At 48.5% G+C, this 23,358-nt stretch overlaps 6 protein-coding genes across 10 annotated transcripts; 3 read left to right on the top strand and 3 right to left on the bottom strand.

Moving 5' to 3' along the window:
- Positions 1-3,532, bottom strand: LOC148318721 (LIM zinc-binding domain-containing Nebulette-like). The gene is made up of 4 exons (XM_088282496.1): positions 3,275-3,532; positions 1,401-1,495; positions 216-300; positions 1-145 (listed from the first exon to the last, which is right to left on the bottom strand). The coding sequence occupies exons 1-4, from the start codon at positions 3,341-3,343 to the stop codon at positions 32-34; spliced, it is 363 nt and encodes a 120-aa protein (XP_088138622.1). The 5' UTR covers positions 3,344-3,532; the 3' UTR covers positions 1-31.
- Positions 3,533-4,018: 486 nt separating this feature from the next.
- Positions 4,019-5,905, top strand: LOC148318720 (V-set domain-containing T-cell activation inhibitor 1-like). Its single transcript, XM_088282505.1, has 6 exons — positions 4,019-4,174; positions 4,371-4,697; positions 4,771-5,043; positions 5,123-5,428; positions 5,492-5,587; positions 5,657-5,905. Exons 1-6 carry the CDS (start codon positions 4,108-4,110, stop codon positions 5,749-5,751), a joined length of 1,164 nt encoding a protein of 387 aa, XP_088138631.1. The 5' UTR covers positions 4,019-4,107; the 3' UTR covers positions 5,752-5,905.
- A 1,261-nt stretch (positions 5,906-7,166) lies between these two features.
- LOC148318719 (uncharacterized) lies at positions 7,167-8,200 on the top strand. The gene is made up of 3 exons (XM_088282506.1): positions 7,167-7,368; positions 7,536-7,628; positions 7,697-8,200. Exons 1-3 carry the CDS (start codon positions 7,176-7,178, stop codon positions 7,861-7,863), a joined length of 453 nt encoding a protein of 150 aa, XP_088138632.1. The 5' UTR covers positions 7,167-7,175; the 3' UTR covers positions 7,864-8,200.
- Positions 8,201-8,770: 570 nt separating this feature from the next.
- On the bottom strand, positions 8,771-16,132 carry chrnd (cholinergic receptor, nicotinic, delta (muscle)). 2 transcript variants are annotated; one of them, XM_088282500.1, is made up of 12 exons: positions 15,944-16,132; positions 15,187-15,332; positions 15,055-15,099; positions 14,854-14,963; positions 14,583-14,738; positions 13,774-13,886; positions 13,497-13,697; positions 13,306-13,417; positions 13,132-13,246; positions 12,647-12,857; positions 12,403-12,521; positions 8,771-12,328 (listed from the first exon to the last, which is right to left on the bottom strand). In XM_088282500.1, the coding sequence occupies exons 1-12, from the start codon at positions 15,987-15,989 to the stop codon at positions 12,146-12,148; spliced, it is 1,557 nt and encodes a 518-aa protein (XP_088138626.1). In that variant the 5' UTR covers positions 15,990-16,132; the 3' UTR covers positions 8,771-12,145. The 2 variants fall into 2 exon arrangements, with proteins under 2 accessions (XP_088138626.1, XP_088138628.1); XM_088282502.1 differs by lacking the exon at positions 15,944-16,132 and having other exon boundaries at positions 15,055-15,095; positions 15,187-15,330.
- Positions 8,855-11,926, top strand: LOC148318718 (CD276 antigen-like). 2 transcript variants are annotated; one of them, XM_088282504.1, is made up of 6 exons: positions 8,855-9,012; positions 9,148-9,474; positions 10,144-10,416; positions 10,486-10,791; positions 11,080-11,172; positions 11,246-11,926. In XM_088282504.1, exons 1-6 carry the CDS (start codon positions 8,877-8,879, stop codon positions 11,320-11,322), a joined length of 1,212 nt encoding a protein of 403 aa, XP_088138630.1. In that variant the 5' UTR covers positions 8,855-8,876; the 3' UTR covers positions 11,323-11,926. The 2 variants fall into 2 exon arrangements, with proteins under 2 accessions (XP_088138630.1, XP_088138629.1); XM_088282503.1 differs by having other exon boundaries at positions 10,486-10,947.
- Positions 16,133-16,294: 162 nt separating the features above from the next.
- On the bottom strand, positions 16,295-22,611 carry cip2a (cellular inhibitor of PP2A). 3 transcript variants are annotated; one of them, XM_088282498.1, is made up of 21 exons: positions 22,171-22,611; positions 21,732-21,831; positions 21,549-21,661; positions 20,989-21,083; positions 20,681-20,777; positions 20,450-20,572; positions 20,001-20,146; positions 19,853-19,928; positions 19,558-19,770; positions 19,322-19,487; positions 19,039-19,183; positions 18,867-18,966; positions 18,679-18,797; positions 18,104-18,275; positions 17,959-18,033; positions 17,638-17,727; positions 17,360-17,556; positions 17,047-17,160; positions 16,828-16,910; positions 16,611-16,750; positions 16,295-16,549 (listed from the first exon to the last, which is right to left on the bottom strand). In XM_088282498.1, the coding sequence occupies exons 1-21, from the start codon at positions 22,270-22,272 to the stop codon at positions 16,427-16,429; spliced, it is 2,589 nt and encodes an 862-aa protein (XP_088138624.1). In that variant the 5' UTR covers positions 22,273-22,611; the 3' UTR covers positions 16,295-16,426. The 3 variants fall into 3 exon arrangements, with proteins under 3 accessions (XP_088138624.1, XP_088138623.1, XP_088138625.1); XM_088282497.1 differs by having other exon boundaries at positions 21,732-21,879; positions 22,171-22,610; XM_088282499.1 differs by lacking the exon at positions 21,732-21,831 and having other exon boundaries at positions 21,549-21,674.
- Positions 22,612-23,358: the final 747 nt, after the last annotated feature.

Genomic DNA, 23,358 nt, shown 5'->3' with positions numbered 1-23,358 from the left:
GCCGATAACCGTCAGCGCACGTGCGCGTGTTTCATACGTTACTGATGTGCTCCTGAGTGCGTCTCAGTCGTTGCATCTCAGGCGTGTCGGACACCGTGCTGAAGCCTCGACCTTTGCTCTCCTCAAAATCTTTCTTGTACTTCACCTGCGTCGGGCGAACGCCACTCACCGTCATTTCTTTCTCATGGATCGATTTCAGCTTGAGATTTACGGACCTGGCTCTGCAGCTGGCTCTGCTGCCTCAGTCGCAGGTTCTCCGGCGTGTCAGCCACGGTGGTGAAGGACGTCTTGGGATAATGTCTGCACACGCAAGGTGTCATTAAAAATTAAATGAAATGCTTGACGAGGTGGATCCAAAGAGACGAGCGGCCGCGGACAAAATGGCAACACTGGCGAGGAGCTGCTGACGTCCCTCGCTAGGCCGCGCCCCTTAAAGGCACACAACCGACGCATGAATACGACCGGCCAATCGCACGGGAAAAAAAGTTTCTTTCCATTGATTTGGATTTGTCTTTTTGACATCCAGTCATGTATTTCTTTACGTAGGAGATTGAATGGATGGAAAGTGTGACGCCATGTCATGAATAACGTCCAAAGAGTGACATCATCGGCCGCATCCATTTGATGCCATCTGCAACTTGTGCAAACAATGTGGCAGGATGCAGCTTTGTATGCTGCTCTAAATAAAGTCACAGCATCAAAATGCCCAGTGGGCGGGGCTTAAGGAACCAGCGGGTGCGCGCGCCGACAATTGTCGGGAAAAGGCCGAGAAACAAAGAACGCGTGTGCGTCACCCCGCTCACATTGAAACAGAGGGGCACTTTTTTGCCGTACGACGAGGCCAACGTGCAAACGTGACTTTGGGACGTGGAAAAAGCCACGAGAGCACACGGGCAGCAAGCAAATGACACACATGAAGCGGAGAACCGGGAGGCAGACGTGCCAACCGCTTCTTCACGGTGTTGCCATTCTCACTTTCGTCATTTTCAAAGCGAGGACTGAGGTTGCGTGTTTGTCACTCATTCACAATAGAAACACACACACGGACACTCCATTGACTTTGTAATTTCCCTCTCAACGAGTTCACATGACAGAAGCTCACTCAAGGAAATAGAATGAAGCGTGAAAAATGTCCGCTTGAACAAATCTCCATAAAGCTCCCGCAGCAAACACGGCTCGTGATGCGGATCCGAGTTCTAAACATCTTGCATGCCATGCGCCACGGAAGCTAAACGTATGTCTGATGACGTCACGTCACGTACGGTCTGATGTCAGTTTTAAGGACATGAATCATGTCATGTGTCATTTGCAATGGCAACAAATAATGTCATGCATGTCGCGTACTGTGTGACGTCACGTATGACGTCATGCGTGGCAACGCGTGCGACGGGCAGACTCACGCGTTGCAGTAGGGCTTCTTGTCGTAACCTTTGTAGTTCTTCATGTTCAGGGTCATCTTGCAAACCTCACAGTGGAAGCAGCCTTTGTGCCAGTTCTACACACACACACACACACACACAGGCATTGTTTAGAAATACACAATTGCTGCTACAATCTAGCCTTCCTGTGTTTCGACCATTCTCCCTCCAAGGAACATTCTAGAGCAGAGCAGTCCAAAGTGAAATGAGATGACAAAGGTTAGGAGCAAAATTTGAAAATGCCGCCTCTTCTTTTTTTTCCAAAATTGAACTCAAATCAGTATAAAGGTTTTGGAGATGCTTTTTCTAGAAAGTTCCTGGTATGTTGTCATGGCAACAGGCTGAGTAAGCAGCAACAGGTGAGTCAAACCAGCAGCTTGTTTATTGCGTCACTGACTCACTCTCACCTCCAGTGGCGCAAGGAGGTATTACAAGACACACTTGAACATTTCTACGAGCTTTGTGCGTCTCATTCAGATGGCGATGAACGCGCTTAACGTTTGCTCGCCGCCTCGGTGCTGCTGTCGTGTCATCCGACGCCGCTCGTAGCAGACGCTTGACGAGGCTTAATAATTCATCAACATCATCATTTATGCATGTGATGCTCAAGATGCAAAGACTTTCTTTTTTTTTTCCTCCAAATGGAAATTGAAACAAATGGTATTATTTTAACGCATTTCCAAACCCCACAAACGACATTTATTCATGGGATAAATAGCATTCTATAAAGTAATGATATATTTAAATATAATGTCAAGATTCAAATCTTTTTTATCCAACTTTTTATTTCACCTGAATGAACATTGTGCCGCTCCTTCTGGTGTGCCACCTGAGGGCAGTATAATACAGCTATACAGATTATCTTTACTGAGGATAAAGAATACATGCTTGTTCTTATCATTATATAATTTGTCTATGGTTTGCTTCACATATCAATTCATTAAAGGGTTAAACCTCTGCCATTTAGATGCCATCAGTTAGCCCATCTATGGTGTTTACCATTCTGTGTTAGCATTAAGCTAGCGTGGGCAACCTGTTCGTAATAAATACACGTGTAATTTACTATTTCTTTTATGTTTAGTCAACAAGCAACTGCCATTGATTTAGTGGACTGGCCTGCGTGCGTGCGTGTGTGTGTGCGTGGGCGTCTGTGTGTGTGTGCGTGCACTGCAGCAGCATTTTGCAAAGGATTGTCTAATAATCTTCATCAGCTGATATACTGTAAGTACATAAGCAGTTCGAACAAAAACAAGACATTGAAAGCTTGAAAAGAACTTTTTTTTTTAAGATTTGGGCAAAAGAATTAGCAGCTGATAAAATCAAGAAAATCAAGCTTTTCTCTTAAAAGTGGAAAAAGTCTGGGTTTTTTTTTTCATTTCAAACATGCAGAAAATAAAGTTTGCATCAGTATATACAGTGCACAATTTAGTTCTTCTCTAGTTCTACACTAATTTGCTAACAAAACGCAGTTTAATGAACCGAAAATGCTCCTTTGGCTTTATTTTAATTTATGTAAAATGAAACAATTTAATCATTTAATGGGATTAAAAATGAAGATACTGATTTTAATAAACAAATGCTTGATAAATGTTTCTGCATGTTTATGGCTACCTAAAGCTTGTAAAACATTTTTAGGGACAGAGAATACGTTTTTGTTTTTTTTTTGAATGACGAAATGATGCACGTCAATTATGATGAATACACTTTGCTTCTTTTTTTTTCATTTTAACGCCTCTACTATTCAACCGTGAACGTCTTCGCCATTTCAAACGTGCAAATAAAAGCTTGTTTGTTGAATTTCATTAATAACAGCACGTAGATCTAATCATTTGGATGATTTGCAAAAAAGTGCCCACCTTGTCCAGGCAGCTGACTTTCTCAGTCGGGTAAACAACCTTCCCGCAGCGGGCACACTGGGGGTTCATCCTGATGACCGGGGTGGTGGTGGTTGGTGGGGGGTGGGGGTCCCGAGGCTTAGGAGGTGACCTGAAAGTTGGGGGGGCTCCGGAGTGGAAGCTGCTCGGCTTCTTTGAGCTCCGGGACCGAGCGAACAACTCGTGAAGCAGCTCGAGTGCAGTCGGACAGTGAGCGCATCCGAGTGCAGAAAGCTAGCAGCACTTAGCGAACACACCGGAAGCTTGACAACTGCTTCCTCCGGAACCGCTTCCTTCAAAGTAAAGGTTGTTTTTTTTTAAATTGTATTTTTTTTTTTTTTAAATAAAGCTTGGGTGGCTCGACTCACAGAAATAACCAGGGAACAATACAACTAAGTGAGTAAAGACGTCAACGCTTTCCATGCGTGTGGAGGGCGAGAAAACCCCAAAAGTACACAAAAAAAAAATTTACACAATTTAATTTCCTCAAATGGTTGCACAAAATAAAACCGTTTAGATCCAGATAATTTTTCAAGTGATGTATAGTATCTGGATCGCGATGATTTTATTTTGTGCATCTACTTGACGAGCTAAAATTGTATAAATGTAATCATATTTTTTTTCCAGCGTACCCTGGCATGTTATGTTGCTAACAGCTGCGCAAGACTTGAATTTGATGTTGAAGTTGACAATTATGACACAAATCAAGTCATCTCGCGTCTTATTGGCTCACCATTTCACGTTCCGTGAACAGAGCAGTCAATCTTGTTGGTCCACTCAAAAATGAAAGTAATCTCATTTGGAAAAAAACAAGCATGGCAGCGGTATTTTTGTGCTCGCTCCTTTTCGTGTGGACCTTCTCCTTTTGTTCTGCGACCAAACGTGAGTGTGGGTCGAATATTGGGGGGGGGGGGGGGTCACTTCATTAGGTACATCAAATGCAATATGAAAAACCACTTCTGAGGTTCTGTGTTCAACTTGCAACTGTTAGCATGTTAGCTTCATTAGGTGTGCACCCAACATGCAACATGCGCCCGAACGCTGACCACGACCTTGTTGGCCTGTCTGTGCTTGGCAGAGTTGAACGTCACCTGCCTGGCCTCCTCCGAGTGCATTCTTCCCTGCGACTTCGATTCGGACGGCGAGGGCGCTCGGGTGATGTGGTACCGCTCTAAGGCAGTAGTGAGTTGCACGCGCTACGGGAACACAAGTTTTGTCGTGGGCCACAATTCAGCGGTGGACCGGTACAAGAACAGAACCAGTCTTTATGCGGAGCACGTCCTGGAGGGAAACGCCACGCTTATTCTCAGGAACGTCACGCCGAGGGACCGCGGGAAGTACCACTGCGTCACCATGAAGCGACTCGCCACGATGGAGTCGGCCATCGTGGTCCTGGATGTGAAAGGTACGCCAAAACGTGTGACGCACGGCTCCTGGAAATTGACGCGGCGCCGGTCTTGTCGTCGTTTGGCTGTCAGCTCCGGTGCGGGAGGTCCACATGGAAATGAGCGAACAGATTGTGTTCTGCCGGGCTGAGGGCATCTACCCGGAGCCCGCTCTGGTCTGGTCCATCGTCCCCCCATCGGCCGCCGGGCTCTTCTACAACAGGACGAAGGTGGAGCAGACGCAATTGGAGTTCTATGACGTGGAGAGCTCGATGGAACTGAAGGTCGCCGGAAGCATCGGTGTGGAATTTATATGCGACGTCGGCAACGAAATGAGCAGCAGAAGCGCTCGCTTCAAGAACGAAGGTAAGACCACCTCATCCGAACCTTCCCGAACACCACTACTGTCAACTTCGACATCTTTGAATCCAAACCCGCTCGGCAGAACCCATCCGCACGGAGAGCGGCGGCGAGATCAAGATTCCGTGCAGCTTCCCGGGCGAGATCGACGCCTTCGAGCTGTTCTGGAGGTTCCGTAGTTCCGAGCGCATCCTCTCCATGAACGTGAGCGGCCCGCAGCGCCGCCTGGCGCTTTCCGAGAAGTGGAAGATGCACGTGTTTGACGGCCGCTCGGCTTGGCGGCACCTCAAGCTGCCCAACGTGGTGCCCGACCACCAGGGCACCTACACCTGCGAGGTCCGAACACGTCGGGTCACCTACGTCACGCAGACGGACGTTCTTGTGGCGGCAGGTAAGTTGCAGCAGCGCCAGTCTCGAGTCAGAGGAAAAACGCGTCCCGTGTGCTCTCCATCAGGGTCGAAGCTTCCGTCGGTTCTGATGGTGATCCTCTGCATCTTGGCTTTCTTCATTCTCACGTCCTTCGGCGTTGTGGGATGCCTCCTCAAAAGACGTGAGTGGGCCGAGCGAAGCTAGCTTGCGTGAAAGCAGATCGCCAACGAGCTCTTTTTCTTTTCTCCAGTCATGGATGCGGTGGGCAACCAAAACGGGTCGTCGGCGACCACTTCAGAAAGCAACTCGGACGACAACGGCAACGCGCACCAAAGTGACAGTTGAAATCGTCCTTGAGCTTTACTTTGAGTGCTCACGCAGCAGCGGTTGGCTCTCTTCTCCCTTTTTTTTGGTTTTGGGTGCGAGCGAGACATTTTTCCCATCCCCAACACCAATTGCACAAATGCTGTAGAAATTAAAATGCGAGAAGAAAAAGTCACGTTGCAATCATTGTTTTTCGTGAACAAAGTTTGAAATGAGAGAATTGAAAATGTTTTCATCATGACAAGAACAAAGTTGTACTTTTTCTAAGATAGTCCGAATACACACAAGGCAAAAAAGTGAAGTTCAAAACTGCTTGAACGTGATTTTTGTTCTCAACTAAAGACAGGACTTGATTCCTGCTTCAAAACAATGTTCCTATTTTCCACATTGCTTTTATTGGCGCTCTGGTCTTCATGAAGAGCTGCACTTGTTTACCTTGTTTTGTTTTTTTTTGCACATTATACACAAAGAGTGATAAGCGAGTTTGCATTTTGATTCTTCTCATCAGTTTGCTAAAGCGGTGCTGTGCTTGAATGTTTGTTGTTAAAATACTACAAAGAAATCTTCTCAAAGTGGCATCATAGTTGCATTTTTTTAATCCATTTAGCTTTGCCAAAGAACCACATTAACCATGCAGAAATTCTTGCATTTAGTTCATATGACGATAGCAAGTGTGACCGTGAAGAGATGAGCGGGAAAATGATTTCATATTTTGCGTCAGGCAAATTCAAAGAAATGAGAATAAGCGGGTGTGCGCGCGTGACGTCAAAAACAAAACACGAGGAAACAAGCAAGAGGAATGCTGCCAGTTAACTTCGCCTCTGTTTTGTTTTCATTGTGACTGCCACTTGTTGGAGTCACGATGAGGACGACGACGTCGGGGGCGGTGGGTTCGGTGGTCGCCCCCCTTCTTGTTGCATCTGGCCTGTGGAGGTAAGCAGCAGCTTCATGATCGTCGTGCGTCTCTGAAGCTGATCCAAATTGTTGCTGCCCGGTCGTCAGTCGCCATTCAGGAGATCCACATGGAGCTCAGCGACGAGAGCGTTTTTTGCCGGGCTAAAGGCTGCAACCCGATCCCCTCGCTGGCCTGGTCTACAGACCCCCCTCGGACCCCCTCGGACGCCGGGCTTTTTTTTTCAAAACCAAGATGGAGCAAACGCGGTCGGGCTCTTATGACGTGGAGAGCTGGTTGCAAGTGACGAGCGGGACCGCCGACGGGGACAGCAATGAGGGCAAGAGCAAAAAAGCTCGACTCCGAAAAGAAGGTCCAGAAGTTGTCATCCAAAGCCAGTGAGAAAGTGCAACCGCGAACCACACATTCTCTCCTGTTAGCTCGCATCCATGCATCGTTGGGCAGCGAGGTGAAAGTTCCGTGCACTTTCCCGCCCGAGGTGGACGCCTTCGAGCTCATCTGGAAGACGGGTCGCCCGGAGCCCATCTTGTTGATGAGCATGAAAGGTCTGCAACTGCATCTGGAGGTTTGGGACAAGTGGAGAAGCTCCGTGGCCGACGAGCGCACAGCGTGGCGTCACCTTCGCCTGCCCAGCGCGCTGCCTGAGCACCAGGCCGGGTCCACCTGCGAGGTTCGAACAGATCAGGTCACCTGCATCACGCAGACTGACGTGCTCGTCCCAGCAGGTGAGCAACATGCCAAAAAGCGAAATCCGTTTTTAAGAGCGCGTAGCAGCAGTCGCACAAAGCAAACCTTAGCCGACGTTGTGTCACACTCGCAAATGACGTCATATAGGGGCGGGTCACGCATATCGACTGTAATTGTCTCACGGTTCCATTCTTTTGTCTTTCAGACCCGATGCTTTTGCAACTGTACACAAAGTTTGCCTTGCACGTTTTCTTGGCGGCTAAGTGGCTCAGCTTCGTCGGTTTTCTGTGCTGGAAAAGTAAGTCGGCCAGACTGAGGAGAGACGTGCCCGAAAGTGTCAACGGCGGTCTTTTTGTTTTCCTCCAGTGAGGACGTTGCTGGACTGCAAATCGCAAAGGAGACGACGAGAAGTAGAAGTTTCTTTTGAAACATCATCTTCATCCGCGTCAGTCATCGTGACAGACGCAAATACAAGCGACATCTCCACGTCTGCGCTCTTTTCAACGTTTTGGGCAACAGTAAATCAAACATAACTCATGTAACAATAAAAAGAGGAAAAAGGTTGATCTATTCCGAGAATTCTAGATTTTTGCAGAAAAAAGACAAAGGTAGAATCATTCATTTTGAAATCAAAGTTAGACGTGAACAAATGCATCTCAAAAATAGATGAACATAACAATATGACTTTTCGGAAAGATGACATTATTCTTTAAAACGTGTGATCGATTGAATATCTTTTCTCACAAATAGATACTATTGGTCAGTCACCGCAAATGTATTTTCTTTTTCAACATCACTGACTTATGTTGAAAAATGTTGGTGGTTTCCTGAAGTGGACAGTTTGTGCTCAACGCCAGAGATTTGCATTTTGTGACAATAAATGAGAGCGATGCAGTTTCATGGCAAAAATGGCTTTTTATTTTCGTCTTTGGCAATGAATCGAATACAAGGTCGATTTGAAATGTTTCTCAATAAAACTGCACGGACATCGGCCGTGAAAGAAAGGTCGAACGGTCGCCCGGGAGTTGGAGTCCTCTTTGTATGTCAATGACGTCATCAAGCAGCAGCCAATAGGAGAAGAGCCGGCAAATGACGTCGCTACGAGGAGACGAGTTGGCGATTTTCTTTTGCCTTGAAGGGCTCACCTGCTCTCAGCCCGAAATGCATCACTCAGGAAAAAAGCTTTCTTTTATTTTTTGTTTCAAATAGGAAAAAATGTGTACAGCATTAAAAAAAATATATAATATACTGCTGAACTTCTAAATTTAGAAGCTTCTCGTAATTCAAAGTTTGTGGACAGTTCAACTCTCGTTTGAAAGACGACTCAAATGTAGAAAAACTCAAATCAGGTCAGTTGTAAAAATGTTTTGGAAATATTTCCAATATCGAATACCTACCATGGAGGTTTTCTAATTTTGCCAGTGTCTTTAAAAAAGTCAAACTAATGAAAACGAACTCAGCTGCCCTCAAAAGTAACATAAAAAAAAAAAGTCAACTAAAAAACGAAATAGAAACTAAAATTCAAATAGAGCTGCAAGCAAGAGGAATGCCGCCGGTTAACTTCGCCTCGGTTTTGTTTCCGCGTTGTCGTGTCGTTGCCAATGAGCAAGTTGCAGTCGCGATGAGGACAGCGACGGCGGGTCTCGTGGTCGCCCACTTTCTCGGGCATCTGATCGGCGGAGGTAAGCAAGACCTTCACAACTGTCTGCTGTCTTTTGACCCCAGAATGTCCTCATTTTGTGGATGTCGGCACTCTTTATTGTTTGGGTGCGCTTCACACATACTTTCCCTTTGGCTTGACGGTGATATGTTTGCAGACGTCACTGATGTTTGGTGTCGTTGGAATACGAGCTGCATTTTAGCGGCGAGCTTCCCCGTCGGCGATGATGTGGTCATCCACTGGATCCGGGAGGCCCCCAGGGACATTCAGGTTCAGGTGCACTCCTTCTACTACGACATGGACCAGCTGGCCAATCAGGACAAGCACTTCAGGGAAAGAACGTCCTTGTTTAAGGAAAACATCACAGAAGGGAACGCATCTCTGCTGCTGAAGGACGTGGCGCTCCAAGATGAGGGGAGGTACAAGTGCTATGTGGGAACCTTCCGAGACAGTCGGGAGTCCTTCGTCAACCTCCATGTGGAAGGTGAGCCCGCAAACCGTCCCGTGCAACCGGTCACAAACGCCAGCAATGTTTGGAAGCTCGGTCGCTCGGCTTTGCTGCCTCCCGGGGTTCCACAGGGTTCACTTTCAGGGTGGCTGCTTTTCCAATTGTGTTAGCTTGCACTGTTTTGTGTGTGACGGCGCCACTTTAAGAAAAAGACGCCTTTTTCCGTCAGCCGCTTTTATGACGACTCAAAGACCATAAAGCTTGAATGACCTTTGGTCCAGTGGCCATGACGCACATTTTGTGAAGCCAACGGTCTCAAACTTGGACAGTGATTTCAAATTAGCGCCGAACTTAAGGTCAATTTTTTGAAGACTTTTTCCCAACGCAGCAGACTTTTGAAATGGTAATCGTTGCTCTCATCACGTCAAGGTTGGATTATCGCAATAGACTTCATTTTGGAGCCAGGCCAGTTTCTTGTTGATTCACAATAAGTGAAATCAAACATGCGCAAGTGCAGAAGTCAAAGCGGAAGCTTTGCACACATCTTGTCGCAGCGTTTCGTGCGATTTTGGCAAAACTATTTGGAGCAAAAGCAGACGTCGCTCCTCCACAAATGTCACATACCAAACGGTTGGCATCATACAGCTGAATTTCCTCATCCAAACGCTTTGAGTGCACGCCATGTGGACGCGTTGTCGTTATCAGCTCCGATCCAGGAGGTCCACATGGAGCTGAGTGACAAGGCTGTGTTCTGCCGGGCCGATGGCATCTACCCGGTGCCCACGCTGGAATGGTCCACAGAGCCCGCCACGGAAGCCGGGCTCTTGCACAACAAGACCAAGCTGGGGCAGACGCAGTTGGGCTTCTACAAGGTGGAGAGCCGCATGCAACTGAAGGCTGCCGCAAGCATCCACGTGGACTTCATGTGTGAGGTCAGCAGCGAGAGGGACAAAAAAAGCACGCGGCTCAGGATAGAAGGTACGGACGACCACTTTCAGATGTCCTCATTTCAAATTCAGAGAATCTCATCCAAACTTCCTGCGCAAGATGCCATCCACACAACATCCGCCAGCGAGGTCAAGATTCCGTGCAGCTTCCCGGGCGAGATCGACGCCTTCGAGCTGTTCTGGAGGTTCCGTAGTTCCGAGCGCATCCTCTCCATGAACGTCAGCGGCCCGCAGAGCCGCCTGGCGCTTTCCGAGAAGTGGAAGATGCACGTGTTTGACGGCCGCTCGGCTTGGCGGCACCTCAAGCTGCCCAACGTGGTGCCCGACCACCAGGGCACCTACACCTGCGAGGTCCGAACACGTCGGGTCACCTACGTCACGCAGACGGACGTTCTTGTGGCGGCAGGTAAATCGCATCGGCCGTGCTTGCGATCGCTCCCAACCCACCAAAAGAACGGGTGGTGCCGGTGGACCGGTACTGGGCCGCACACCGGCAATTTGGTAGCGGGCCGCAGTGACACCGGCGATGATGTTTTCTGTTGTCTGTTTGACCCTGAAATGTGTGAGTAGTCAAAGGCCGGCCGTTCAAATTTGCCAGCGCAACCTCAGACACAAATCGTTGTCACTTGAGGTCAACGGAGGCAAAGTTCAAGTCACCGGTGCCAGAATTTTTTTCTTTTTTCCCCTCCATTAGACTCCAATGTTGGAAAACTGTTGGCCACTATCGGATCGTTCGCCTGCATCCTGGTCGTGTGTGTCGTCATCGTGGGATTCTTGAGCCATAAAGGTGAGCGAGCCGAGCTAAGACAAATCAAGGCTGGATTTCAAGTCCGCCTCACCGAGCCGTTGTCTTGATGCAGTGAGGACGTTGCGCAAAGTCTCCGGCGGCAAGAGCCGAGCCGCAAGACCGGAAAGACGCAAAAAGGGCCAACGTTGACTTCCTCTCGGAAGGGAGTAATGCCAAGTTTGAGAGTACAAGAGCTCGCATTTTACAAGGACTACGTCACGAGTCCAACGGCAGCAGTGCGTGAAATGCCTTATTTAGCAAATTCAAGATCAAATTGTAAGATTAGGTCAAAGTTTAAGGGGGGAAGAAAATCCTCTCTTAACAAGTAGACACACACAAAAAAAGTGCAACTATTCTGTCTTTTGATGTGGAAAAGATGCCGATAAACACAGCAAAAAAAAAAAAAATGGGGAGGCATTTTGTTCTGAAGTCTGTTTGTGCAATATCCGTTTTGGAACAGGTGCTTTTGTTCATTCATTTGAGGATTTCAAACCGTGCCACGCAACATCACCATCATATCCGAGCTTCGGATCGCTCCAAAGCTAAAGCAGGGAGGAGGAATTGGACAGGCACGTTTGAAAAATGTGATTTTTTTGGGGGAGAACGCACTGTAATGATGGCGACGAATAAAAAATGAAGATTGTGTTGGGAAATGTGATGCAATTTCTTGGTTTTCTGACTTTTGCTTTTCCTTGTACGATGCTGTGCGTTGTAGCAAGACAATAAAATGAAAAAAACAAAAATCCTGAATGGCGATCGCAAGATCAAAAAATTGGGCCTCTCCTGACTTTGAAAAAGGCCGAGGGAGAGTTTTATTTTGAAGCGGCGCCTGACATCGTTGGAAATGTTGACCGCGTTTAACATTTGTGAGGAAAATATTTTGTTTTTCTGCTTCTCTTTTCATTCATTTCAAAGGAAAGAAGCCGCACAAGTTCAAGGAAGCAGAATACATAACTGTACGTGCGTGCGCAAGTCACAGCAGCCGCGCATTGTCCTCCCTGTAGTCGTGAGCGTCTCCGGCGAAGGGCAGCGCCGGCGGGTGGTTGTAGAGGCCCATGAGGAAGATGATGATGGTGCCGAAGGTCATCACCGGGGTAACGAGGAAGAGGCAGAGACGGTCCACGGTGCGAGCGATGCCGCTCCAGTTGTCCTTCTCCTGCATTGACCACGAAATCGTGCAAGTGACTTTTCAGTTGAGGTGAACGTGACTAAAGTGATCTCTCTCATCACCTCGTTGTAGTCGTTCTTGTTGCGCATGTGTTTGATGATGTAGTTTGCTCCTTCCACCGCCGGCTTGATTTCCCCGTAGAGCTGCTCGGTGACTCCGCCGTCCTCCTGCAGCTTTTTCACTGACGGATAAAAAGATGTCGTTTACACGAGGGGCAAAAGAAAATTGCCTGTCGAGTAAGTCAAGCAAGCATGAGAAGGGGTTTGCCGCACGCGCGGCGATTGGCCGGCGTCCACGTTCGCATACCTGTGGCGTGCGTGGGCCGCGTCATGAGCCCGTGTCTCACCGACTGCTTCTCAAACATCAAGTCGCTGCGGGACTTGACGCTGTAGTACTCCTCGGCCGACGCGATGTAGCCCGCCGAGCTGGAGCGCCGCTGCAGGGCGCCATCCCAAAACGGCGCCGACTCGGCCGGTCGCGACATGAGCAGGAGGCGAGGAAGTCGCTCCAGGAACAACTGTGACCAAACGCATCAATTCGACGACAAGAGCGATGCAGCCACTGTGGTGCGTTTTTTTTTTTTTAAAACAACGATAAATGAAATGCAGTTTATATAAAAAAAAAAAAACCTAGAATGAGGACCAAGACTATATGCCTCCAAGTATTGTTATATTAGCGGCCGACATGAGTTGTAAACGCACACTCTCCATGCTAAGCGTTAGCACGCGGATGGGATTTTTCTGTTGTTTTTAATTAGGTTGCAATTAAAACAAAAACAAAACGCGCGTTACCCTCTTGGTCCAATCTGACATGACGTGCGTGCTCGGGCTCCTAAAGTGCAGGTTGAGGACCACCACGCAGTTCAAGACCACCACTGTCACCAGCACCATGATGAACATCAGGTACCTGAGACGACAACAGTCTCAAAACAAAAGCAACATGGACACAACGCGCGTGCGTCTTACTTGACAATGAGCGGGACGGAGATGGACGTCTCCGGAAGTCTTTGAGAGATCAGGAGCAGGAAGACAGACTGCGCCAGGAGCACGGAAATGGACAACGTCATCTTCTCACCACCTACCGCACAAAAGCGAGCGCGCGACGGTGAAGAGGACTTCCCGCCATGAGAAGCGTAGCGCTCGGATTGCGAACTGACTGTCGGCGGGCAGGTAGTAGACGAGCGAGGCCAGGAAGGAGATGAGCACGCAAGGAATGATGATGTTGACGATGTAGAAGAGCGGCTTGCGTTTGATGACCAGGTAGAAGGTGATGTCCTGGTGCTTGTTGCTCTCCATGGGAATGTGTTTGTACGTGTTCCTCTTGGCCGGACGGTGGATCACCTCCCACTCGCCGTTCTCTGGCGCCCAATCGCAGCAGACGTACGCCAAATTGACAAAATTGGATTCGCGAGGCGTCCGGCGCCAGGTGCTCACCCGTCCAGCTGGCCGGGTCGATGATGATCCACTCCACCGTCCACGTGTTGCCGTCGTCGTCCATGTCTGTCTTCAGGAGCATTTGGATCTCTTTGGCGTTGTATGTCAGCGAGCTGCGGACACGGAGACGCGCGCGTCGCTTCCAAAAGACACCAAGATCGTCCACGAATGCCAAGCACATATACAAGAAGCCCCTCCTCTTTTAGCTTTCTTTTTCCTTCCGTTTACAATATTTGCGTCGTTACCCTCGAGATCGGGCGTGGGCAAACTGCGGTCCGGGGGCCACGTGCGGCCCATTAAACGTTTTAATCCGACCCGCCTAACTAAACAAAAATTAAATGAATAAACCTTGTTCATGTTTTATTTCCTAAATGTGGTTTTTCAAAGCCAGATCCATTGTTGCAATGCTTTTGTTCACTTTCATTCAAATTCAATGTTTTGGTTTGTTTTTTTCTCTCCAATGAGGTGAGGCTACCAAAACACTTTAGAACCCATTGTGGCCCACCAATCAAAAAGTTTGCCCACCCCTGCTCTAGACGGTGGCATACTATTGCTTTGTTTTCTTTCAATCTTTGCATATCGGATGGATAATGTAAGAGAAAAAAAATTAGGATTTGTGTCCCGTCAACATGTAGAGGGATCGATTCACAATATTTTCTGTCCTAGTCATGTCATTGCTTTTGCCCTCGCTCACTCTTTTCTACGTTTGTGCGAGTGTCTGCGTGAATCCATTCATGAATGAAAGCAGCTCTAAAAACAGTCCAAAATTTGAATGCTGCTGCGCTTTAAAACGCCGATCGCAATCTCACGTGAACTTGAGCGTGCAGTTCTGCCAGTCGAAGGGGAAATAGTTGACGTTGATGGAGCAGGACGAGCGGAAGATGGCGGGCGGCAACCAGTAGCACAGCCCAGTGTTGGTCACCAGCACGTTGCTGTAGTAGGCCACCTGAAACTGGGCGTCGTTACTGAAAAAGGAGGCACACGCTCATTCCCCGATGCTTAAAACAACGGAAAATGGAACTTTCGGGAGGAGGGATTCGCCTGCGCTGAGCCGACTCGCTAACGATGCGATGCTCTCACTTGTTTTCCAGCACGATCTCGGGGAGCCACACCATGTTGGACGGCAGGCGCAGCATACTGATCCCGTCAAAGACGCTCGTGTTCCACGTCAGCCGGTAGTCCGTCCACGTCTGACGCACGCACACCCCAAAAAAAAAAAGAAAAGCACGGTAAGTGTACGAGTGCGTGGGCAGACGGACGACTTCAACTCCAAGAACTCACGTGGTCGATCCAGACGTTGGTGAGCAGCGTCTCGTCCACTTCTTTCTAGAAAAGCGGTGGCAAATTTTTTTTTCCGGCTCGCATTGCTGACGTGACAGCTCATCCGTGTAACGCGTGCGTGTGCGCTCGTACCAAGGAGATGAGGTTTGAGAGCGTGAGTGCGAGGTAGACGTCGACGGCGTCCTGTTGTCTCTCCACGGGGCGCAGTTCCTTGTTGTAGCCGCGCTCCTTCAACAGGTGGTTGATCAGACGCTCTTCTTCATTGCGGCACCAGCACACTATAGGCGCACACGCGAGAATGAACGTGACGACCGGACGTCCCACGTTGCGTACGCCACGAAACAAATGAGCACATGCGCCCCTGAACGCCACAGGCTCGAAAACGTGCTCTTAAAAGGACAAAAAAAAAAGCTTTTCTCTCGCCCCCATTCAGATTGGACACGTTTTTTTTTTTTTTGCCGACACCCATAAGCAACGGCATGGACAAAGCACCTTCAAGTGCTCCAATTTCACGCGACAGCTGCTTCCTCCTCCCCGACTGCTCATGCCAGACTCAGACCACCAACAAGGCAAACATTTTCCGCTCACAGAAACAAACAACAACCTCGCCATAAATGAGCCCAACATGTTACAACCTTGAACACGGCGACGTCATTTGAATCAAATCCAGATTCATCGCACTTTGACAAGCTGGCGTCCACATTACAAACTATTTGACAAATAATAGCATCAAACCTGACAGTCATAAAAGTGCACTCCCCAAAAAAAAAAAAAGAAAAAGCCACACAAAACTGTTCCAGCGTAACCACAAGCTCCCCGGTTGGAGGTAACGACTGATTCTGATTTTGCTAGAGCGATTTAAAAAAAACAAAAAAAACAAGGCACTGACCAGGCCAGAGCAGCGCAAGCAGCAGCAGCACAGCAACGGACTTCATGTTGAGTTGTAGTTTGGTCGTCCGTGCGTCCGTCTTCTTTCTGTCTGACCTTCGGCCAAAGTGCGTTTGATTGACAGTCAGCAGGTGCAGAGACACAGACGGGAGAAAATAGAAAGGAAAGCGACGCCTCTTGCTCAGCCTGTCCTGGGAAAAACAACAGTTGCATCAATGGCACGACTTATTTTCAGGACCGGCGAGCAAACCGAGTTCAAAAAATTCTCAACTCAATTTTGACGTGAGAAGGTTGATTTGTGCTCTTGAGTTCGCCAAGGTAAGAAGCAAAATACTCGTAAACGGACGTCTCATTATTTTCCACAAGTACATATTTATTTGCCAAATCTTAAAACTAAGTTATTGAAAGACAGGGAAAGAGTCATTTGAATTACAAATCATTTTGGTCTGGCTTTTTTTTTTTTTTTGTTGATTCTTCTCGTGCATCACAGCAAGAGGTTGTCCTCGTTCTTCTTGTCGCTGCTCAATCTGTGGATCATGGCGATCATGGTCGAGTGCTTGTTGAGCTTGGCCTCCAGCTGACTGTTCTGCAGCTCCAGAGACGACGCCTGCGCACGGGCACAAGTGTCGGAGCGAGAAGCTGGCGACGAAAGGACCCGTGGAGGTTACCTTGATGCTGGCGTCCTTCCTGGCTTGCTCCGTCTTGTTCAGCTCCTTCCTCAACGCGTCCCGCGTGTCCTCCAGCTCCTGCTTCTGCTGCTCCGTCTCCCGCCGTTCGTCCGCCGCCCTCCGCAGGTCACCTTGCAGAGCTGATGAAAAAACGGCGAGGCCAAATTCTCATGCCAACCGCTAATATGCTACATGCTAACAAAGCGACAGATGTGACCTGCTATGTTCTCGTCCTTCAACTGCATGTTTGCTTGCAGCGACTCCATCTCTTCCTCCTTCGCCTTCAACAGTGACGCGGTCCTGACAAGAGCCAGCAGCAAACGCAAATAATAGCATGGCAACCAAAATGCTACATGCTAACGTGCAACTTGCTAAGCGGTCAGCATTTTGGCTAACATGCTACACGTGAACACACGGGACTGAACAGTGTTCTTACTTGTCGTGCTGCAGCTGCAGAGCTTGCTGGCTCTTCTTCAGTGCGTCGTTGTGTTTGTTGAGGTTGGCGTGGGCCGCCTGCAGCTCCTTCAGCACATTCTCGCTCTCATCGAACCTGACCATCAAATTTGTTTAACTCGTTTGTTGCGTGATGTCATTAACGTCATCCGGGTTTGCATTTGACTCATGACTCAAATGTAGAAGCAAATCCTTTATAGCGATGAGGGAGCACGGAATGATTGCCAACGCATTCGCGACGCGAGAATCACGACGCAGGAATTTGAATCCAGTACAAGCCGCTATATGCAAATGACCTGCGCAGCACGGCGTCGTAGGCGCCTTTGAGGGTCTGGTGGTCCTCCGAGTCCAGCTGCAGTCGGGCGTTGTGCTGCAGCAGCTCCTTCGTGTCGGCCTTGTAGCGTCGCGCCTCCTCCAGCTGCACGGCCAGCTCGCCCCGAAGGTCCTCGCACCGCCGTTCCGCCTCCTTCAGCAGGGTGGCCAGCTTGCGAGCCTTCACGTCACGGACGCCAAAGGGAGACTTCATTGCCATCTAGGCTGCCGGCAAAGGCGTCAAAAGACAAAAAAGGCTCACCTCGGCCTCGGCCTGAGCTTGCAGGAAGTGATACTGAGTGATGAGGCGGTCGGACTGAGACTGCGCCACGGCTTTTGCTTCCAGCAGGTCCTGAAGGCCAGATTACGACTATCATGTTGAGGCCAAAGGGAAGGCGGCGATAAGTCGAGTTGTGTCGCCGGTGCTCCATAAGCGGTGTCATTGGGCATCTTGCTGAATCAAGTGCTGCCTCCGTGAAGGAAATTGCAATCTGAGCTTGCCGCACCGCCCCCCCGCCGCCCAAACTCAAGTTGTCGATCGTAACAAAATCCAAACTAGCGAGGGGATTCTTTCATGACTTACAGCAAGGGCGGCGAGCTTCTGTTCGTAGACGTTGATGATGTCAGACACGTGCACATCCTTGGCCGGCTCCTGCAGCTACGATCCATAAGGGGGCAGCACTCAACTCAAGAACGGTCAGGAAGTAGACAGGAAATGTGTTAATGACCTCCAAGCCGCCATGGAGCTTTTCCACAAGGCTGTGGATGCCGCTGGATGCGCCAGACACTTCCAAAGCGTTGGCGTTCGTCCAAGGAGGCGGGACTTCCTGCACGGGAATACCCAACAGCTCGGCCTCCCTCTGCCGGTAAGCGTTGTTGGCGGCCATGCAGTCACCGAGGCTGGAGGAGAAGCACGGCACACTTTAAAGGAGACCGTGCATTTTTTCCACTTTTAAAATTGTCAAATTGAAGCATCATGCTTGGCTGCTCGCTGTCTCACTAGTGGATGCAACATTTCACCACCAAAATATACTTTGGGGGAGGAATTGACGGCACATCCAAAAGGTTTCGAATTGCCACTAGATGGCGACAATGAGCTATTTTTGGCTCAATGAAAATCCCTTAACTGACTTTTGCCACAAGATGGCAGCATAGCGTGACTTGATCCCTGGAGCCCTCACGTCCATGTAGACAACTTGCCGGCCTTTGTATACAAACGAATACCAGCAACCTATTACCATTATGGGCCTAATAATTAAAAAAATCCATCCCCTTTAAGCCGATGGCACAGTCAGAGACTCACAGCAGCGACGGGAAGTCCGGGAGCGGCGTGGCCTCGAAGAGCAGAGCGAGGCTGGTCTGCACGTGCGCTCTGTGATGCGAGGTCAGAGCCAGAGCCAGGGGCGTGGCCATCCTCTGGTCCTGGGGAGCAAAATGTGAAGTTGAAGGTGAGGATGGCGCAGAGGCGACGAGCGGGAAGGTCGAGGCCACCTGCAGCGTCCGGTAGAAGGCCGTCTCCATGTCCTTGACCGCTTGCCGCAGTTTGCTCATCAGCACCAAAGTGCTGAGCAGAGCCTCAGCGCACACCTGACTACACACGCACATGCACACGCGTTGTCATGACGTATCATGCAAGATGATGGGCGGCACCCGATTGGCTGACCTGATGCTGTCGTCTGCGCCTGATGGCAGGCAGGCCACGGGGTTGTTGCTATAACAGCCGAGCAGCGTTTCCACCTGCAAGAGGCACCGCTGGGCGCTCACCTGGTTCGACAGCAGTGCCCGTGTGGTGTCCTTGCCGCACATGAGTGGAGCGGTTAAGGCCTTTTGATGAACCAAACAATGCAAGACATCATGATGGCGACTGCGGTGGAAGGTCAGGGCCAGAAAGGCCCAAACACCACCGCCGGCTCAAAATGGACAATGTCAGTGGACGGCGAGGATATCGAGCAGCACGCCGTTGACGTGAGTGACGCGCTGGCAGTGTTGCCTGAGGTGGGCGTGTCCCTGGGTGAGTGGGTCCAGACCCTTGACAAAGTCCAGCAGTACAGGAGGTAGCATTTCCACAAACCTCTCGGTTCCGTCCGGCATGTGGGCGGCACCCTCTGCCTCCTGAGCAAAGGCAATTAAAAAAGCGGTCACGTGACACTCTGGTCGACTTCCTGAATGAAATGTCACAAACCTCCAGCAGCTCCTTGAGCAGCTGCAGCGCCTTTAGCGAGCAGGCCTCGGCGCCCCCCACAGGCGAGCTGATCCATCGCACCAGCGCCAGCCCAGGCTCGGCCGTGCACTCCGGCGCCGGCCTGAGTTTGGATGCCGCCGGTTTGAATAGCACCTGGCACAGCAGTGGCCGCAGACCGGTCACGCCGCACATGGCGAGCAGTAGCTCCAGAACCTGCGGACGGACAACAACCGAGCTCCAGAGGTTGCGCAACTCTAACGCATGCAGGTGCAGACGCACAAGTTACGCAACTCACCTTGGCTGCTGAGTCGGCATCTTTTAACTGCAACAGTCCTAAAACCTGAGACACGCACGCAGAGAAATGCTGGTACCTGCGGACAGCAACAAAACTGCCTTAGGCACTGCGTGCGTCCGTGCAAGCGTGCGTGCGTGCGTGTGATTACCGAGTGAGATAATCTGCAATTTTTGGGTTTTGCAACAAATCAATCAGAAGATCAACGGAGTATTTTCGGGTCAGCGTGCCGTCGCCGTTGACAATGATGTTGAAGACCAATTGGAAGGTCTGGTGGATGTTAGGGGCATCGAAGAGCTGTGGTGGAAACACACACACACATACATACATACATATATATATATATATATATATATATATATATATATATATATATATATAGATATAGATATAGATATAGATATAGATAGATATAGAGAGAGAGAAACAAAATATACTCTCAATGACACACAAATACACAAAAGAACACACAAATACAGAAAACACACGCGCACACAATACCCTTGAGTTCCGATTCTCAACACGTAAACAACCATAGAATGAAGCCGCATGAAAAAAAAAAGGTCACCAAATCACCACGGCGACCGATGTGACGCCCACCTTCTCTCCGACCTTCTCGTTGAGCGTCAGACTGGCCAGGATGGACAACGTGAAGACCACCACAGTCGGACTGTTGTGGGCCAGAAAGCTGATCAGCGTCCGATAAAACGGCTTCACCTTTTCCTGATTTTGAAGAACAACATTTCAGTTGTATTTCACTTTCATTTTTCTCTCCTCAATGCACGGCGAACTCTCTACAGCAGCAAAACACACGGCACCGTCAGTACTCACCAGAGACTTGATGTGACTCTGCACGGCGGGGTTATCTCGGCACAGGTTGGCCATCAGGCCCAGGCACGGCATGATGATGTCATCACTGTGTGACTGACTGCCAGGAAAGAGGCGGCTCGCTGTGATTGGCTGAAACTTGAGCTACGCGTGTGTGTGTGTGTGTGTAAGGTGCATCTCAAGACCAAAAAAACCAAAGTCGAAATCCTGGAGATGAAAACACACACACCCCCGCATGCGCATACACACACGCACACCAGCCTTATTTTAATCTATGGAGATGCACCTGTATGCATGTATGTCCGTCTTACATGTTGGACATGAGGAAGCCGATGAGCTCGTGGACGTGGTTCGAGGGCGGGAAGAGGCGAGTGCTGTAGGTTAGCTTCTGCAGCAACTGTAAACTCTTCGCACACACATAATTGCCGTGCAGTAGCCGTACAGAAGCAGAACCCCCCCGCAATAGATGGAAATACGTGATGCAGCAACCATATATTCATTTTATTATCCATATTACAAACGCATAGTATCAATACAAAATGTGCCTGTGAGGTGCGAGTATTATTTCTGTCCAGTTGGGGTCGCCATCCTCACGCTCTGCACTGTAGTATCTGTGATTTTGAATGTGTGTGTGGCTTTAAAAAGTGTGGCTGGGCCTGGTGAGTGACGTGGGAGTCATTGATGGTAGAGTAGGGCCCAAGTAAAATGTTTTTTTTTTCTGCTTTAAAAATCTTGATTCAGTGACTCCTTCAAAACATGAGCCTTGATATGGCAAAGACAACCATATCACAGCTGTTTACCTATTGTGGGTGGATCTGGAACATACACCCCACGACAAAACTAATACGGAGGAAGGACTGCAATGACTAACCTGCAGTACCAGAGGTTCTCCAGGGGTGGCGTGGTGGCGATGAACAAGCAGGGCCAGGATGTTGGTGAGGTTGAAGTTTATGTGCAGCATCTTCCTGCTGTCATCATCACAAGCTGGAAGGAGTTGCTGTATTGAAAATGATCAACTACAGAAGAATTGTACAATAAATAAATAAAACAGTACCAAGCTGCGTCAGTAGGGACAAGATGGCACCGGCCACGTTGGGGCACGTGTTTGCGTTACTGGTGAGCTCTACCAGCCTGCGGACACATTCGGTGGGCAGCTGCTGACCCGAGGAGAGCAGCCGGTCACATTTGAGGGAGGAAAACTCCTGCAAACATGAAAATGGCTCTGCTCTTTTTTTCAAATCAAAAGTAAATTTAAAAAGGCCTTCTTGAAGAATTTCAGATATGGAGTAAAAAAAATAAATTAAATATGCAGGTGACACACAGCAAGTGCTCTGCTTCTCGCTAACAGTTGACAATTCATCCACAATAATCGTGATATGTCATTCTTCAGTTATTGGAACAATACCGAAAACGTTAGAAAACGAAACTGAGTGCATGAAAGTTAGGAATTATCATTCTTAAAATTGTTATATTATTTTTAAAAGTCAGGTCACCTCCACTTGTTTAAGAAGCTGCGCCGCACCATGAGCGCTCCTGCCGTCTTCGTACTGCTGCGTGGCGAGCAACAGAGACTTCAAACAAGTCGCCGCGTCCATTCCGCGAAGAAACAAACAACTAGCGGTATAAAATAAGAACTAGGAAGAGTATTTATTGCAACACTTTGTGAAAGTGAAACATTCAAGCACGAAGCGATGTCGGACGACGTTGGAAAGTTGCGGTCAAAATTAAGCTAGTAAGCGATTATCTTGGCGACTTAAGTCGTTTATTTTTACCACCACACTGAATAGTCTTGGTCGCCGTCATGAAATAAAAACGCGAGCTAGTTATTAAAGCTCATTCGTAGTCATTTTTAGCCGCAAAACATCAACATCCGACAACACTCGAACGACTTGTCCCGCGCGGAGTTTCAAATCGGACTGGAACAAACCAAAGTGGAAAACATGAAGGGGAGTCAAGTTCAAGAAGGGAACAGTTACATGATAAACATGGCTTAGAGTGCAAAATAAACAGAAACAAAAATATTATAAAATGCACTATTTCCTCTTGAATATGTTCAAAGGTTAACTGTATACGTTTTTTTCTTAAATATTATTGATGAATAAATTAGAAACTCCCCCTTCAAAAGTGAATGGGACTTGCGAGCGGAACTAAAAAATATTCAAAAAACATTTTGAATTATCTTTAGATTTTTTTTCATCTCATTTTGTAATTTGGTTATTAACATGCGTCCACTAACGTGTGTTTTTACATGTGTCAAATAGTTTTTGTACACTATTCACCATGAAGGTCCCACGTTTTTCCAGGTCGTAAAAGTCTCAGGATTTCCGGTGACAGATTTTTGACAAAACAGGTCAAATAATTTATTATTTTTTCCCGTCAAATTAAGGTCACTTGTTAAAGTGCATTTTAAAGTAATCCTGAATTTACAGCCCACAAAATTGTGTGTAGTGTAATGCAAACGTAAAGCAAAGTTGTAAAGTCTTTAAAATCGTGGTTATGTAACATATAATAAATATATGGCCAGTGATGATGATAATCAATTAAAACCCAAATAATCAGCAAAATCCACTTGCTGTAGCGTTTTCTTTCTCTAGGGGGCACTGCTAGCTCACAATTTGCAAGAGAAATTCCTGACATCTCAGTGTCGAAGGGCTCAGGTTATCCTGTTTTCTGGGTTTGGT

The sequence above is a fragment of the Idiotropiscis lumnitzeri genome, chromosome 19 (assembly GCF_059441095.1).
Source record: "Idiotropiscis lumnitzeri isolate Australia: NSW breed Sydney's pygmy pipehorse chromosome 19, RoL_Ilum_1.0, whole genome shotgun sequence".
Lineage (NCBI taxonomy): Eukaryota > Metazoa > Chordata > Actinopteri > Syngnathiformes > Syngnathidae > Idiotropiscis > Idiotropiscis lumnitzeri.
This window is presented reverse-complemented; position numbering and strand designations above follow the sequence as displayed.

Excerpts from the sequence above, each read along its gene's own strand:
- LOC148318718 (XM_088282503.1), top strand. The coding sequence starts at position 8,877 with ATGCCGCCGGTTAACTTCGCCTCGGTTTTGTTTCCGCGTTGTCGTGTC. Across the intron at positions 9,013-9,147 it reads CGGGCATCTGATCGGCGGAG|ACGTCACTGATGTTTGGTGT; the intron begins GTAAGCAAGACC and ends ATATGTTTGCAG. Across the intron at positions 9,475-10,143 it reads CGTCAACCTCCATGTGGAAG|CTCCGATCCAGGAGGTCCAC; the intron begins GTGAGCCCGCAA and ends TGTCGTTATCAG.
- cip2a (XM_088282497.1), bottom strand. The coding sequence starts at position 22,272 with ATGGACGCGGCGACTTGTTTGAAGTCTCTGTTGCTCGCCACGCAGCAG. Across the intron at positions 18,798-18,866 it reads CCTTCTACCGGACGCTGCAG|GACCAGAGGATGGCCACGCC; the intron begins GTGGCCTCGACC and ends TTTGCTCCCCAG. Across the intron at positions 17,728-17,958 it reads AGAAGCTCGCCGCCCTTGCT|GACCTGCTGGAAGCAAAAGC; the intron begins GTAAGTCATGAA and ends TCTGGCCTTCAG.
- chrnd (XM_088282500.1), bottom strand. The coding sequence starts at position 15,989 with ATGAAGTCCGTTGCTGTGCTGCTGCTGCTTGCGCTGCTCTGGCCTG. Across the intron at positions 15,100-15,186 it reads TCTCAAACCTCATCTCCTTG|AAAGAAGTGGACGAGACGCT; the intron begins GTACGAGCGCAC and ends CCGCTTTTCTAG. Across the intron at positions 12,522-12,646 it reads GCGGCCCACGCACGCCACAG|TGAAAAAGCTGCAGGAGGAC; the intron begins GTATGCGAACGT and ends TTTATCCGTCAG.
- LOC148318721 (XM_088282496.1), bottom strand. The coding sequence starts at position 3,343 with ATGAACCCCCAGTGTGCCCGCTGCGGGAAGGTTGTTTACCCGACTGAG. Across the intron at positions 1,496-3,274 it reads AAGTCAGCTGCCTGGACAAG|AACTGGCACAAAGGCTGCTT; the intron begins GTGGGCACTTTT and ends GTGTGTGTGTAG. Across the intron at positions 146-215 it reads AGAGCCAGCTGCAGAGCCAG|GTGAAGTACAAGAAAGATTT; the intron begins GTCCGTAAATCT and ends CGCCCGACGCAG.
- LOC148318719 (XM_088282506.1), top strand. The coding sequence starts at position 7,176 with ATGAGCATGAAAGGTCTGCAACTGCATCTGGAGGTTTGGGACAAGTGG. Across the intron at positions 7,369-7,535 it reads TGACGTGCTCGTCCCAGCAG|ACCCGATGCTTTTGCAACTG; the intron begins GTGAGCAACATG and ends TTTGTCTTTCAG. Across the intron at positions 7,629-7,696 it reads CGGTTTTCTGTGCTGGAAAA|TGAGGACGTTGCTGGACTGC; the intron begins GTAAGTCGGCCA and ends GTTTTCCTCCAG.
- LOC148318720 (XM_088282505.1), top strand. The coding sequence starts at position 4,108 with ATGGCAGCGGTATTTTTGTGCTCGCTCCTTTTCGTGTGGACCTTCTCC. Across the intron at positions 4,698-4,770 it reads CGTGGTCCTGGATGTGAAAG|CTCCGGTGCGGGAGGTCCAC; the intron begins GTACGCCAAAAC and ends TTTGGCTGTCAG. Across the intron at positions 5,429-5,491 it reads GGACGTTCTTGTGGCGGCAG|GGTCGAAGCTTCCGTCGGTT; the intron begins GTAAGTTGCAGC and ends GCTCTCCATCAG.